This window comes from Odontesthes bonariensis, chromosome 10 (genome assembly GCF_027942865.1).
Source record: "Odontesthes bonariensis isolate fOdoBon6 chromosome 10, fOdoBon6.hap1, whole genome shotgun sequence".
Classification (NCBI taxonomy): domain Eukaryota; kingdom Metazoa; phylum Chordata; class Actinopteri; order Atheriniformes; family Atherinopsidae; genus Odontesthes; species Odontesthes bonariensis.
The window spans coordinates 38,793,307-38,810,379 of NC_134515.1; the positions used below are offsets into that span (position 1 = coordinate 38,793,307).

The following is a 17,073-nucleotide window of genomic DNA, read 5'->3' on the forward strand; positions in this document are numbered from 1 at the left end:
AAGAAGTAATGATAGAAGTTAGGCAGCTCTAGTCCTCCTTTATCTTTGGTCTTCTGTAATGTTTTTAAGCTGATACGTGGGGGTTTATCCTTCCAAAGAACTTTAGAGATAAAGGAGTCCAGGGATCTAAACCAATCAGATGATGGTTTATTTGGGATCATTGAGAATAAATAATTAATTCTAGGCAAAACCATCATTTTAATTGAAGCTACCCTTCCCATAACAGATATGGGTAGAGATTTCCATCTTGCAAGATCATCCCCAACTCTCTTTAAAAGTGGGATGTGATTTAGTTTAATTAAATCTGCCATTCAGGAGAAATATTGATACCCAAATATGTAATATTCCCTGACTGCAGTTGTGTAGTAAGGGAATTGTTAAAAGAGCAATTTATTGGAAGAGCTGTAGATTTTAGCCAATTTATAGAATAATCTGAAACCCTTGAGAAGGAGTTTATCAACTCAATAACCTGCGAGAGGGAGGTTTGTGAATGCTGGAGAAAAAGTAACACATCATCTGCATAAAGACTGATTTTATGTTCTATGTTCTTGCATTTTATACCCTTAATATCAGTAGTTTGCCTGATCTCTGCAGCTAGAGGTTCTATGAAAATAGCAAATAGTGAGGGGGAAAGTGGGCATCCTTGCCTGGCGCCCCTCTGAAGATAAAAGCTAGAGGATGTTTGGTTATTTGTCCTGATGCATGCTGTTGTATAGAATTTTTAGCCAATTTATAAAACGGTTTCCAAAACCAAATTTATGCAAAGTTGCAAATAAGAATCTCCAGTTTACTCTGTCAAAAGCTTTTTCAGCATCTAGAGACAGAATTGCAGTTTCAATGTTTTTACTGTAAGAATAATCTATTAAATTAAATAATCTGCGTGAATTTGTGGATGAATGCCTTCCTTTTATAAAACCAGTTTGGTCTGGATGTATTATGAGAGGAGTTACCCTCTCTAATCTTTTTGAGAGGGCTTTACAAATTATTTTGAGATCAACATTGATAAGAGATATGGGACAATAACTGGTAGGGAATACCGCATCCTTGCCTGGTTTTAATAAGAGACTAATGTTAGCAGAATTCATATTTTTGGGAAGTCTGCCAGTTTCTTGCAGCATTCTGTGAAAGGCTGGTGCCAGGATATTCCAGAATTCTTTATAGAACTCTGCTGGAAATCCATCTGGGCCTTGAGCCTTGTTATTGGGCATGCTTTGGAGGGCTTCCTGGAGTTCAGCTGATTGCAGTGGTGAATCCAGCCCCATTGCTTGACTACCTGATAAGTTAGGAAGTGATACTTTATCCAGAAATTGATCAATATCCGTATCTGACGGGTTTATCTGAGGTGAGTACAAAGCTTTGTAAAAATCTCTTAAAATGCTGTTTATACTTTCAGGATCATAAACTGTATTCCCAGTTGGATCTATAACACTAAATATAGTTGTTTTTTTCTTATTTATTTTGAGCTGGTTAGCTAGAATGCTACCCGATTTGTAGCATTCTAGCTTGTCTAGTTGTCAATTCGAAGTCTTTGTATTAAGAATTTAGTTTTTTTATTGATAATTTCGTTTAATTCTAGTTTTGCTTTACGTATTTTGTCTAGCCTTTCCTCGTCTTGAGGGGCATCTAACAATTTAATGACTTCTTCTAATTCCTGAATATGTTTATTTTCTTTTTTCTTTTTATGTGATGGGAATGAAATAATTTTACCTCTCATCACTGCTTTCCCTGCTTCCCAGAGAACAGAAGCTGATGTCCCAGGCAAGTCATTATGCTCCAAATAAGAAGCCCACTCTTCTTTAAAATATTTGACAAAATCTGCATTCCTAAGCAATGATGTATTAAATTTCCAGTTTATGCTTTTGGGGATTTCTTTCTTGTTTACTAAAGTTAAAGAGACAGGAGCATGATCACTGTCAGCTATAGGGTGTATCTCAGTGTCTGAAATGTTAACCAACAACGAGCTGCTAACTAAAAAATAATCCAGACGAGAGTAAGAGTGATGAACATGTGAGAAGAAAGTGTACTCTTTACGGTTCGGGTGAAGAGATCACCATGCATCGCAAAGTCCATAATCACTCATGTACTGTTTGACTATATTTATTGATTGCCAACTGCGCTGAGTTCCTGCTGTACTGTTCCTGGCATCTGTCTCTGAGTGTGTGACCCTGTGCATGTGCATGTGTGTGTCAACAGGGGCCAACCTGGATGGGTTAAAAGCGGAGGACAAATTTAATGTGTATGCATGTATGCATGACCAATAAATCGGATCTGAATCTTAACCTTCTAGATCCCCATACCCCTCTCCCTTCTGGCTCCTATACACAGCACACATTCACACACGTAGGGTTTTGAGGGCAGGTGTGTTCTGCGGGGGGCAGCGGATGGGTCCACGTAGGTGGTCCCCTTTGCTGCCCCCCGCCCCGGTTTTAATTACACCTTAGACATCACTACTCATCAGACACACACACACACACATACATTAGGTCTTGGGGGGTGGTAGCACTGAATGGTATCTGGTGGGCGGGGCTCTTTGGGTATGTAGGCTGCCACGCTCCCAGTTCCACAAGGTTGCCTGCCCCTCAATTTTAAATGTTCACTATTAGAAAATATGGAAGAGCCAGAGGGGCGAGGGGAGGGGTCTTGCCACACCCCTGTTGCCTGGTTGCTGCCTGGGGCGGGAGGGGCCAGGAGGAGGAGTTGTCCTGCTGGTTCGGGGTCTGTGGTGGCTGGGGGGCTGCTGGACCCCGTATGTGCCCACTGCGCCACACCCCAGCAGAGTTGGGGGATGGATGTGTGTTTATTTATTTATTTTTATTATTATTATTATTAGTTTTTTTTTTTTTTTAGTTTTTTTTTAGTTTTCTTATCTGATTTGTGGGGTGTCTGGGTCTGCGGCTACACGAAAACGCTTTTCACTGTAAACGATACTTTTTCTTATCGTTTCGCTGTCGCGGCCACACGGAGCCGGCGTTCCCACTACCCCAAAACGATAGTTTTTGAGAACGGGTTCCAGAGTGGGAAGATTTGAAAACGAGGTCGTTTCGTTTCCATTGTTACAGCGAAAACGTTTTTGCGTCAGTCAAACGTTGACGCTGTGAGACTTCTCTATTGTCTCACAGCGTGGCGTGACACAGTGGCGTGTGTACTGCATCGTTTCATCCGTTTTCATCCGTTTTCGTCTGGACCTGAGTCTTTACAGCAGCGTTGCCGTGTGGTCGCAAGAATTTTCGTACCCGTTTTCAAAAAAAAACTTGTTTCGTTTTCGTGTAGCCGTAGCCTTGCTGTCCTCTGGCCTGCTTGTGCTGTTCCTGATGAGGGGGGGGCATTGCCTCTCCCCGCTGCTCACAGCTTCACCCACCTGTGGGCACGTCTTGACTCCCACTGCGCTTGGCTGTCTGGGGCACCTGGCCCTCTCGGGTATTGAGCGGGGCCTCTGCCGGGGGGTTTGGTGGTGCTCGGGCTCGCGGTTCCAGCGCACGGCCCATGTCTGGGTGGCGGGGGCCTGGTAGGCTGCCACCTCTGGTCACCGGGGAGCCTCTGCCCTATGCTTGTGGAGGCTCTGTCCGGGGGCTTCCTCTGCTGTCTTCTGGGTGGTTGCGTGGTTATCCCTGCGGTGGGCTTCCCGGTGCTCCGTGGGGGCTGCTGGTGGCCTGGGTCTGGGGGCCCTCTCAGCCTGCTTCTGATTGCTGGGGGGGCTGTGGATTGTGGCCCTATACACTTATACACTCATAATTAAGCATGGTTATCATATGGGACCTGTGCCATGTGTATTGCATGTTCATGCACACACACACACACACACACACACACATACACACACACCATCACACCATCACCATCTGTATCCACAGTTGTGTTATATGTGATTGCTGCTGCTTGTGCTTTTTTGTTTGTTTGTTTGTGTGTTTGTTCTCTGCTTGTCTGCTTACAGGTGCTCCTGGTGCCTCTAAGGCTGGATTCCCCACAAAAGCCGTGGATTGTCTTCAGTTTTGTTTTACACGTGTAGCAGCTGGTTGTCTGGTTTCTATGCCACCGCAGAGGATAACCAAGGTGCTCAGACCAAACTGTGTTCTTGGTATGATGAGGAGGGTTAAATCAGTGGTCTCGTGTCATAATGAGACGATTAAACAAACTGTAGATAGCTCTCTATCCACAGCCATGGAACCAAAGTGGCAATCCCTGCTCGACAAGCACATCAGGCCTCCCTATTCTCCACATGTTTATCATATATCATTTAAAGTGTAGGCTTTGGCTGCGCTCTGCATGAACACGTTCTGTAGAGCTTGACTTCATCACTGGTTTGATCCTGAGTAAGTTTGGGTTAGGGTCAGGGTTAGGGTTAGGGCTGAGCTGCTGCGGTCAGAGGCTCATCTCCGCTCTGTTCTCTTCCTTGAACAATGGTCTAGTTTAGGTGGTTTTTAGAATTTGTGTGTTGTGTTCTGATTGTGAGGTGCTATTTGACCCGTCACGCGCAACTGCACCCCCCAAAAAATTGAATCACCAGCCGCCACTGTGCAGAAATCTGCCCTCTTCCATGGGATGGGGAACTTTGTTTACAGTCCTACTGAATTTAGAGCAAACAATGCCAAAACGTAGCCAAAGTGCACGATTTGAAGCACCCATGTCTGATGTTTTTGCTGTCACATGTAGCCCAATATCTTTGGCCTTCTTCAGTATCTCAAGTACAAGAGGCTTTAGTTTTGTGCCATCCACTGAATTGCTGGTGAAGTGATATCCAACTGTTTGTTTCCATCGTGTAGTCACTCGGGCAAGCATGAAGACAAGTGCATGTGTAGCTTCGCCGCTGTGGTCTGGTAAGGTTACATCTCCACGTATACAACTTGAACTTGAGTTATACTGGACACCAGGTTGGATTGACATCTCATCAAGGGTGAGGCAACACTCCCTCTCTTCTTGTCTCATTGCCTCAATTTTCAACCGCAGAAAGGCAAAAACTTCATGCAAGATGCTTGGCTCTGTGGGAACAACTTCCAGTCTTCTTCGTAGTGATCTAGCTGATGGCAGAGGTTGATTTTGGGCAATAAGCAGATCGTATCCAGTAGCACCACATGCAAACTTTAATTGTAGACCTTTTTTGATCGTGTCAGCAGACCATTTTGTCCCGCGTGTACTTGCTTGGCTAAGTTTGTAAAGCTGATTTGTGTTGAAGACTCCTGGAATATTTGCTTCAAGTTGTTTTCTCTGCCTGATAACCTTCCACTTCTCTTTCCTTTCTTTAACAAGAGCCCGCTGGAGTGAGGATACCTGGTTCTTCAAGACGTTCAGTTGTTGTTTGTCCCAGTTTGTAGTGTCCTCGCTGACATTCTCCCTGCCCGCTGTCTCCCTGCTGACCGTCTCACTGCTAGCTGTCTCCCCGCTTACAGCCTTATCAGTGTTTGCATTGTCCATCAGATCGAACTGGTCATGGTCAACTTGAATATCTGAAAAAGAATCAGAAGAAAAGAACACACACACTCGTTAAATGTGGAAACATGTATGCAAGCTAACTAGACATGGGTTGAATTGGACACTATCAATTCAGTATTGTTTTCAGACTGCACAGAGAGTGAGAAAGATTTAATGGTATAATATCAGTCATGGTCAGACTTCACGTTTGCAATTGTAAATATTAGTAAACATTACCAAAATGAATAATAATGGTGTTAATTATTATTTTGATTAGCCAAAAGCATTGTCACTTTTAGTGGAAATAAATACCTACATATAAAATAAAGCAAGAATTTATAACATCCAATAAATTGATATTTAACTTTGTAGCTGCATTTTGCACTCCGGTCCTTATGGGATACCTCATTTTCAAATAGACTAACTTCAATCAGTTCTCACTTTGAACACCTTGAACATATTTACCTGTTTGAACTTCAACAGATGTATGGCTTTCCGTAGAACAATAGGAATGGTCACCATGTATGTGTTCCTGTGCACCAGGACACAGTTCATGCGCTCGGTGGGTCTCTCGGGGCACTCTGGTGGTGTGAAGATGAACTTGGTTGGGACGGCATTCGGTTTGAGTCTCCTCAGGCCATCTGCTCTGCCACTCTCATACTGTTTTTGTCATGGCTTAGCCCAAATGCAGAACACACACACAAGACCGATATAAATAATAAATGTTTATTGCAAATAAGACTGGATGGTTGGCAACTGAAGATCCTGGAACTGGATGAGCACTGTACAAGAGGAGGAAATTAGCAGAGAGTTGTTTAAGGATACTGAAGGTGAAGTGGATGACGGCTTACTGGTGAGTGAACGAAATCCGCCAGGGAGGAGTAGTGAGGTTCTTGGAGAATCCGGAGATGGGCTGCGTTGGAGGGTGAACAGATTTGAGCATAGACAGAGGAGGTTGGTAACCTAATGATACTTCAAAGGGAGACATACCAGTAGCAGAAGAAACATGGGCATTGTGTGCATATTCCACCCATGGTAGGAACTTGCACCAGTCAGACGGGTTGGACGAAGTGAAACACCTGAGAGTAGACTCTAGTTCTTGGTTCATCCTTTCCGTTTGGCCGTTGGACTGTGGATGGAACCCAGAAGACAAAGAAACTTTAGCATCAAGAGCATTACAGAATTGCTTCCACACCTGAGATATGAATTGGGGGCCTCGGTCAGAAACGATGTCTCGAGGAATGCCATGGAGCCGGAAGATGTGTTTGACGAGAAGCTGTGCTGTCAGGAATGTGGATGGTAATCGTCTGAGGGGAACCAGGTGACATGATTTGGAAAAGCGATCAACGATAGTGAGGTTGGTGGTCATACCTTGGGATGGAGGTAAGCCGGTGACAAAGTCCAGGGCAATGTGCGACCAAGGTCTCTGAGGAATCTCCAAGGGATGAAGCAACCCAGCTGGGGGTCTATGGGATGACTTGTTCCGTGCGCAGACAGTACAGGCGAGAACATACTCCTTTACGTCCTTGTGAAGAGATGACCACCAAAAACGTCTGGAAATGATGGCAATGGACCGGCTGACACCTGGGTGAGCAGAGAACTTAGAAGAGTGAAACCAGTGAATAAGACGAGAACGAACAGAAGAAGGAACATAAACCTTATTGAGAGGGCCGGTTCCTGGATCGGGCTCTCTCTGTTGGGCCTGGAGAACGAGATCCTCGATCTCCCATGTAAGAGAACCAATCACACAATCAGAGGGAAGGATGGTGGATGGTTCGCGGTCCGAATCCTCGGGTGAGTATTGACGAGAAAGGGCGTCAGGTTTGACGTTCTTGGAACCTGGGCGGAGGGTGATGTTGAGGTTAAACCGGGAGAAAAACAGTGACCAGCGGGCCTGCCTGGGATTCAGACGTTTAGCAGATGAAATGTAGGATAAATTTCTATGATCGGTCCAGATCATAATAGGAAGCTTGGTGCCCTCCAACCAGTGACGCCACTCCTCCAAGGCCAGTTTAATTGCCAGAAGTTCCCGGTCACCGACGTCATAGTTTCTCTCCTGGGGGGTGAGTTTGCGGGAAAAGAAGGCACACGGATGAAGCCTGGTATCTTGATCCGACTTCTGAGAAAGTACTGCGCCCACGCCTGTGTCGGAGGCATCAACCTCCATGATGAACTGTTTGAGTGGGACAGGTTGGACCAGAACCGGTGCTTGAGAGAACCTCCTCTTCAGATCCTTGAATGCAGTGTCTGCCTCCGGAGACCAGAAAAACGTCCTCTTAATAGAGGTGAGCGCTGTCAGGGGTGTGGCTAGGAGGCTGTAATTCCTTATGAATCGTCTGTAGAAATTGGCGAACCCGAGAAAACGTTGGAGTTGTCTCCTATCTTGGGGAATGGGCCAGTCCAACACAGCCTTGATCTTTTCCGGATCTGACCGAAGCTGTCCACCCTCGAGTATGAAGCCCAGGAATGTGACTGACGAGGCGTGAAATTCACATTTCTCAGCCTTGACGAAGAGTCTGTTCTCCAGGAGGTGTTGTAGGACAAGGCGAACATGGCGGCGATGATCAGAGACTGTCCTGGAATAGATCAATATGTTGTCCAAGTAAACAAAGACAAAAATGTTCAAAAAGTCTCGAAGGACGTCGTTAACAAGTGCCTGGAACACAGCCGGTGCATTACATAATCCAAAAGGCATCACCCGATATTCAAAATGTCCCAGAGGAGTCTTAAAGGCGGTCTTCCACTCGTCCCCCTTGCGGATCCTGACCAAATGGTAAGCGTTGCGGAGGTCGAGTTTAGTGAAAATAGTGGAACCCTGGACTGGTTCAAAGGCTGACGAGATCAGTGGTAGGGGATATCTGTTCTTGACAGTAATCTGATTTAAGCCCCGATAATCAATGCAAGGACGCAAGGAACCATCCTTCTTCTTGACAAAAAAAAAATCCAGCTCCTAACGGAGAGGTGGAATGGCGGATAATACCGGCAGTGAGTGACTGATTAATATATGACTCCATGGCCAATCTCTCGGACTGAGAAATATTATAAAGCCTACTAGTAGGCAGGGGCGCACCAGGCAGTAGATCAATAGCGCAGTCATACGGGCGGTGTGGAGGCAAAGACAAGGCCAAATCCTTGCTAAACACAGACTTTAAGTCGTGATACTCCTCAGGTACTGATGATAAGTCCATAGTGTCGGCGTCGGAACCAGGTTCAGAGGGCTGACTGTGAGGAACAGCGGACAGTAGGCACGAAGACAGACAGTTAGAGGACCAGGAAATGATACTAGGTCGCGTCCAGTTGACGTGAGGGTTGTGGTGTCTTAGCCATTCAGCGCCTAAGACAATCTCAGACTGAGTTATGGGAAAAACATAAAAAGTGATTACTTCTCTGTGATTGCCAGAAATCATTAACTCCACTGGCTTAGTACGATGGGTGATATTGGGCAAGGCTCGACCATTCAAAGCAGAGACAAGTAGAGAAGAAGGAAGTAATTCCACTTCCCACTGATTCTTAGAAACAAAATCCTCATCGATCAGGTTTCTGTCACATCCTGAGTAAATCAACGCAGTAACGCTGTATTGAACACTCTTAGAAATGATAGTAGCGGATAAGTCAAAGCGCGAGGGTCCTATTTTCTGGATTTGGCCCACCGGTTCCCCCACTTATCTCGGTGGACCCTCCCTTTTGGCCGAGAGGGACATCAAGTAACAAAATGTTCAGGCGAGCCACAGTAGAAACATTGTTTATTAGCTCTACGCCTCTCCCTCTCTTCGTGAGACAATTGAGTTTGGCCAATCTGCATCGGTTCTGGTTCGGCAGCGGAACTTGTCACTGGAGGAGTCTTAAACATGGGAGCATAACTTAATGGCTGAGAACTAGATACTGATTTCTCCAGCTTGGCCTTTCTTCGTTCTCTCCTTCGGTTGTCTAACCTGGTAGCTAGGGTTATCAACTCATCTAGTGTTTTAGGTTCTTCTAGAGGGGAAAGATCGTCCTTCACTGACTCGTCTAAAGCTTGATAAAAGGCTGCTTTTAATGCCACCTCATCCCAACCAGCTGCCGCAGCCAAGGTACGAAACTCAATCACAAACTCAGAAATGGGGCGATTACTCTGCCTTAATGCCCACAACCGGCGAGAATCTCCTGCTTGATCCCACCCAGCTGAAAATGTTCGTCTGAATTCAGAAATGAATTCCGCAAAAGTACAACCATAATCGAGAACGTTTGTGAACCTTGACTCAGCCCATCTTAAAGCGCTTCCAGTAAGTAAACGCAGAATGAAGGAAATCCTAGCATTATCATTGTGGAAAGACTGAGGTGAACTGTTAAAGGTTAGAGAACACTGTAGCAAAAATCCCCCACAACCAACAGTCTCACCGGAGTATTTCTCAGGATTAGGGGAAGTGACGTTATGAGGATGGATGGTCGAAGCCTGAGCTGGCTGAGACGACGCGGACTGTGGACTGGAGGTAGTCTGGGAGACGTTCTGTTGAAAAAGTCCAGTTAGATGCTGCACTTGTCGTGAGGTATCCTGTAGTTGATTCATTATAATCTTAAAATTAGATTCATGAGCCTGGAGCTGCTGTTGTTGACTAGAAAGCGCTCTTCTGAGTGTGTCTGCTAGGTCGGCTTGGTCGGAGTGTTCTGTCATGGCTTAGCCCAAATGCAGAACACACACACAAGACCGATATAAATAATAAATGTTTATTGCAAATAAGACTGGATGGTCGGCAACTGAAGATCCTGGAACTGGATGAGCACTGTACAAGAGGAGGAAATTAGCAGAGAGTTGTTTAAGGATACTGAAGGTGAAGTGGATGACGGCTTACTGGTGAGTGAACGAAATCCGCCAGGGAGGAGTAGTGAGGTTCTTGGAGAATCCGGAGATGGGCTGCGTTGGAGGGTGAACAGCGTTTGGTCAGATAAGCTTTCCAGAGGGTTGGCAGAAGGTTTCATGGATGGGGGTAATACTCTCAACTGAGTTCCTTGGCTTAATCCAAAACCGAGAAGTTTTGGAAACACCTGGTGTCAAAAACAGGACAACATACATGAGCAAGATTTGAGCATAGACTTGGTCGGGGTGGTAACAAACGTACCATACATGTGAACACTCCGACGAGGAACTGCAGACAAGGTGGTTCCTTTAAGCCTCTCCTGATGAGGGGATAACAGGTTGCACCTGTTGCTGGTGCCTCCTGAAGTCAGACGCCACCTCCTGGAACAGAGCTGTAAGCAGCAGCCAAACACAACCAAGCCTCCAGAACCTGACAGTTTTTCATCAAAGTGGTCCTAAAAGGAAAATGACAGTGACTTTTTAATGGAAGTAAATGAATCGCAGATAAAAGAAAAATGCAAATTTATTTACAAAAGCTATCAATAAGTTATCTTGTATTCTTAACCAGACATCTCTTATTTCACAAACCCATGCATGAATAAAACTCTCATTTCTAAATTGGCCAAATACAGACAAGTTCAATACATCAAAATGTTCATGACTAACTACTGAATTCTTCACAAAGTTACAGTTTTTTTTGCGAAATACATAAGAAAATGATAACGCGATTGACAGTATAGGATGAGGCTATGGACGTGAGTTTCAGTAAGATGTAAATCGCAGGGGAAAAGGACCATAACCATAACATAGCAATAATAACTCGGTAGTACCCGAAGCAAAGTTACGTGTTTTTCGCGGGAAGAAAGGACCATAACATTAGCGCGATAGCAGTAATAACTTAGTAACTGAGGCAAAGTTATGTGTTACCGAAATGTGGCTGTCTACATCGACATAAATTAAATGCACACGTTGTTTTCACAGTAGGTGTTATATTGTATCCGAGTTACTGATGTTATGACAGTAACTGCAAATTTTCTAACTGGCATAAGGTTAGCATAAGGCTCGACTAACTTCAAACTTAATCCATTTCTTACTCGGTGTCAGGAGTTTTTGAGAGCATGGTATATATTAATGCTATTATGACTTTATTTTTTTAAGTAATTGTCAGAGAGTAAGTCAGAGAAAAAAAATGACATTTACCTCACACAACACGGAGAAATCTGTCGCTTTCCAGTTCTTCCTTCTGACCTTAATCTCCCATAATTTCCTCCGTTTTTTTGTCACGGGGGAAACGGTGAAGTTGTTTCCCCTGACCCGGTCTTACACTACAGCCATATGCACTGCAGCTTGGCATTATATTGGCATAAGAACTAATAATAATTTAATAATGTCTTTGAAGTGTTCTGATATAGCTCACTGTGGGGATCGCTGTATGAAATATGAATATTGGTAGCAAACATGGCGTCCACGAAACACGTGACCAGCCCAGAACCAATCAGCATAGCGGGATAGCGCAAACATTCGAACCGATAGTTGGCCAAACTCTCTCTATAAACGGCTCTGTCTTTTTCCTTAATTTAAGAGACACAAATCTACTCTGTTACATATGCACACCTCATCTCAAAGCCTACAGTCCATGGATGCCATGTATTATGGAGCTCTGAGGTTCATCACCAATTTAAAATCTCTTACACATCATTGTTTGTGCTGGATGGTTGGATTTTGATTTATAAGTCTATTCTCGGTCTGCTCCCATCCTACCTTCTGACCTACATCAGTCAGAGGAGCACAGAAGCCCAAAACCTTGGCTCTCAGGATCTTTTTCTACTGTCTGTCCCTAAAGTCAGAACTGAGCTGGGAGAAAAGGCTTTCAGGTGTGCAGCTCCATTTTCCTGGAATGAAACTTAAAGATCTGGTTTCATTGGACTCTTTTCAGAGGATTTTGAGCGACTTGAAGGCGGCCACATCTGGCCGCAGATGTTTTGACTGATGCACTTGTATGCGTTTGTCTGAAACTGTTTAATGTGCTGCTGCCCGTCTTGGCCAAGACACTCTTGAAAAAGAGATTTTTAATCTCAATGAGGTTTTCCTGGTTAAAGAAAGGTTAAAGTAAAAGATAAAAAGAAATGGAGTCTTTTTACAAAACTTTAAGACCTGCTGTCTGCAAGTTATGAACAAATGATACTAATTGAGAGTCATGTATTCAACACCAAAGGTTCAAATCCATAAAAAGCCACCAAGTTATTGGGAATTTTTCCCATTCTGAACTAAAACAAACACCTGATTTGATCAGATTCAAGCATTGGTACAGGTTTTAGACAGCACCACAGCACTGAGACTGCTCTGACCAAAGTCTTTAATGACATATGTCTGAATACAGACGGTGGAAAAATGTCAGTCTTAGTTTTACTGGATCTCAGTGCTGCATTTGGTGACCGATTACAGTTGACCACAATATATTACTGAAACGACTGGAGAACTGGGCGGGTCTTTCCGGAACTGTAATAAACTGGTTCAAAACATACTTAGAGAACAGGAAGTACTTTGTGTCAATAGGTAACTTTACATCTGAGCACACAAGAGTCACATGTGGAGTTCCCCAAGGTTCCTTCCTGGGACCTCTTCTGTTTAACATCTACATGCTCCCACTGGCACAGATTATAAAAAACAACAGAATAAACTACCATAGCTATGCAGATAACACGCAGATATATATTACAATGTCACCAGGAGACCGAGGCCCTGTACAGGCTCTTGGCAAATGCATTGAGGTGATTAATGACTGGATGTGCCACAACTTTCTCCAGCTAAACAAAAACAAAACTGAGGTAATTGTCTTTGGAGCCAAAGAGAAACGATAACAGGTCACCACAGAGCTTCAATCTATACACCAAGAAACTACCAACCAGGCCAGAAATCTGGGTGTAGTGATGGACTCAGACCTAAATTTGTAAAAACACATTAAGGCAGTAACAAAGTCAGCCTACTATCACCTTAAGAATATATCAAGGTTAAAGGATCTGATGTGTCAGCAGGACCTGGAAAAACTAGTCCATGCATTCATCTTCAGTAGGCTTGATTACTGTCACAGCATCTTTACAGGTCTACCTAAAGAGTCAGTTAGACAACTGCAGCTTATTCAGAACTCTGCTGCTCGAGTCCTCACTGAGACCAAAGAAGTGGAGCACATCAGTCCAGCTCTGAGGTCTTTACACTGGCTGCCTGTCCATCAGAGGATAGACTTTAAAGTTCTGATGCTGCTCTATAAAGCTCTGAATGGTCCAGGACCAGAATGCATCAGTGACCTCCTGACCCAGGATGAACCTTCCAGACCCCTCAGGTCATCTGGATCCGGTCTTCTATCAGTTCCCAGAGTCAGAACCAGACATGGAGAAGCTGCGTTCAGCTTCTATGCTCCACATGTCTGGAACAAACTCCCAGAAAGCCTCAGATCAGCTGAAACACTCAGTGTATTTAAGTCCAGGTTGAAGACACACCTATTTTCAGCTGCGTTTGAATAAAGCTCCAAATCTGAAGCTTGAGTTTCAAAACTTAATTCCATTTTAACTCCTGATTTTATCTGATTTTATCTATTGTTCTTCTTTCTTTCTTTTTTGTTTAAAATTTAAATCATACTTTTTATTTCTACTGTTTTAATGTATCTGCAAAGCACTTTGAATCGCCCTGTAGTTGAATTCTGCTATACAAATAAACTTGCCTTGCCATTGTGTTAAAAAAATAACACTTTATGATAATACTTTTGCAATGTGATTTGTCTGTAAAGCCATTTCTATACAAAATATCTTCTTTTAGCGACACGTGCATCTATCTGCTGTCTGCTATGTGCTGCATTCTGTGTCCCACCAAGCCTGCTTCTGTATGTGCCGACGGGAGCCTCAGAAGATCAAATCAGATTAAAAAGATCAACCTGTTGTTTTTCAGATTTGGTCCCAAGTATCGAATGCTACAAATACAACAACATCAGGCCTCCGTACACCTACGCTTATCTGATAAGATGGGTAACTATTTGAAAGTGAATTTAAATGAGTAGGAATAAACACTATTGAAGTGTGTGAGGATGTGAAATTGATGGGCTGAGAATTGAGCGGCTCCTGCGGTGACAGTTTTGTCCTTCTTTGCTCCTGTTCTCGTGTCTCCTCAGTCTATCCTGGAGTCTCCAGACAAACAGCGCACTCTGAATGAGATTTACAACTGGTTCACTACCATGTTCTTCTACTTCAGACACAACACTGCAACATGGAAGGTTTCAACTGCTCATATTAGACTCTCTGTGATGTCTGCTCATCTATGTACACTTTGCTAATGGCATTATTATGATAATATTACAGTTTGACTCTTTAAAAAGCTTTTCCTGTAACTGCTGCTTCCTTGCAGAATGCAGTACGTCACAACCTCAGCCTTCACAAGTGTTTTGTGCGAGTGGAGGGAGGAAAGGGAGCTGTGTGGACAGTGGATGAAAGGGAGTACCAAAGGAGGAAGGGACAAAAATATCACAGGTACAAACTTCCTCAACTCTGAACTGTATCCTCGGGCGTTTCTTTGGTCAACGTCCAGCAGCAGCCAGAGCATGTGAGGGGGGAGAGAAGGACACAGAAACTGGCCTCCAAGTTACAGCAAAATGGAGGGTGTGGTTAGTAGTGTTTGTGAATTTCATTTCAACTCTTTGTTTTCAGGGACTGCCCCATGAAGTGGTTCTCTTCTGTCTCCCATTACTGTCCGGAGGACCCCTGACCGCCAGCAAACACCAGCACTGGGCCGCTCTTTCACTCCAGCTGCCAAAGTCTTCCACATCAGACAGAAAAGTGCTCATTTAAAAAGAAAGATCCCCAAAGTGAAATATGGGAGACACATGGTGTCAATCTCACTTTATTTCTCCCAGCTGTGTTGCTACATGCTGTTCAGACAAACTCACAGCAAACTGCAACAGAAAAAACATGGGGCTCTGAGGATAGTATTGTTTTAGCATTACAGAACAGAACACATTTATGTGATGGTAGTTGATGGAGGCCCAAATATTACATATCAGGTTACAAATGATTTAATTCTGGATTCATCTGATGATTATTTTCTAAATGTACTGATTCATTGGTTTAGAGCCTGATTTGTCCAAACCTGAAGGGAAAAGCAACTAATTATCTCATTAAAAAAGGTGGCATCACATGACATTTTTCTACTTTTACAATAAAAATTATTAATGCTGAAGACAAGAAAGTTTAGTATTCAGACAAACATTAAAGAAGCCATTCATACAGTTTGTGCGTTGAAGTTTTAATTTGTAAAATGATGTCAGAACTGGAAATACAGCACCTGGACCAAATGGAGGATGTTTGTTCAGCCACAGTTTTAACATAAACTATTATTCAATAGCTAAACCTTCTGGCATTATGATTTAAGGTAAACACAAGAAACTTGTGCTAAAGGGAAAAAAATTTAAAAAATGGACCAGATTCAGTGAATAATTTCCTATACTCCCTATAATATAGACCTGTGAGCAGTGCTGACCAACATGTCATTGGGGTCATCAGGTGGGAACCTCCTTTCATCAGTGTTTCGTCTAGTTGGGCCCACGACACCTCAAGGAGGCTAGACAGGGATCACTGGCGTCCCAGAGTCACCCCCCTAATGCCAGCCATCACTGCTCCTCACACCACAACCACCATCTTTTTTTTTTTTTTTACAGCCACAAACTACTCCGCCCCTCTCCAACTGCACACCAGTCACAGCGGGGTGGGGATTTAAACCCTGGTTCGGGTAGGGGGTAATGAAAATATAGAGAGTGCCAGAGGTGGAGGCAGGACAAGACACACCAGCAGATTCAACAGACAAACTCACCTAAACAGTCCTATAATCACTAAAAATGCCAGCAAAAACAAAGCCATACAACTCATTCAAAGCCAACTCACCCAAAATGGCCGCCTGGTTTCAAAAGGATCACGTGGGCCACAACCTCCACTTAAATATCTTAAACTTCTTCTTTGCTTTTTCCAAAAGTCTGTTTACCCTAAGTGCTCCCCCTGCTGGGCCCCCAGCTGCTATTGCTTCTTCTAATCCAAATCCACTGACTGAACTTTACTGCCTCATCTGACACTTCCTTCACTATTTTCCTCACACTCTGTCCACTTACACCCAGCTCCCTCACCAATGAGACAACAGACTTTGCAACAAATCCTCTACATCCTACTTCCACTGGACAGATTCTAACCTTCCATCCTCGCTGCTCTGCTTCTGCCCCCAACTCCACATATCTAAGCTTTTTCCTTTCATATGCTTCTGCTACCAATTCCTCCCAAGGAACAGTCAGCTCTATGAAATAGACTCTCATTCTACTCCTAGACCACAAAACTATATCAGGCCTCAGATTTGTAGAGGCTATCTCCTAAGGAACAACAAGCTTATCTCTAAATCTACCTGCATCTCCCAATCACAAGCATCCTCCAAGCTGCCGTGCCTCCTTATCGTCTTATTAACTTTCTCCCCCTCTTGAACAAACTGAATTGCAACTCTCTTCACCTTAGACCCTCCTAAGTTTACATGAATTCGTTTATCTTCAATACCTGCAGCTAAGCTTCTTAATACTTGGTCATGTCGCCATATATATCAGCCTTGTGACAGACTAACCTTACAACCTGACAAAATATGCTTTAGAGTTGCAGTACCTGAACATAACGAACATAACGGGTCTCCATTTACACAGAGTTTTAGGTTCTGGGGAGTTGACAATACATCATATGTTGCCCCTATCAAAAATCTAATACTCCTTTCCTCCATACTCCACTGCTCCTTCCAACTAAGCTTTTTCTTCTCTACACCTT

General features: G+C 43.8%; 1 protein-coding gene across 3 annotated transcripts in view; it reads left to right on the forward strand.

Moving 5' to 3' along the window:
* Positions 1 to 15,513, forward strand: part of LOC142390069 (forkhead box protein P1-B-like) — a 58,426-nt gene extending 42,913 nt beyond the window's left edge. For all 3 annotated transcript variants that reach the window (XM_075475425.1, XM_075475427.1, XM_075475428.1), the window contains 4 exons: positions 14,183 to 14,259; positions 14,403 to 14,504; positions 14,636 to 14,757; positions 14,935 to 15,513. In XM_075475425.1, coding sequence (XP_075331540.1) covers positions 14,183 to 14,259; positions 14,403 to 14,504; positions 14,636 to 14,757; positions 14,935 to 14,992 — 359 coding nt within the window. In that variant the 3' untranslated portion in view covers positions 14,993 to 15,513. The remainder of the gene's footprint in view (positions 1 to 14,182; positions 14,260 to 14,402; positions 14,505 to 14,635; positions 14,758 to 14,934) is intronic.
* The last annotated feature ends 1,560 nt before the right edge of the window (positions 15,514 to 17,073 follow it).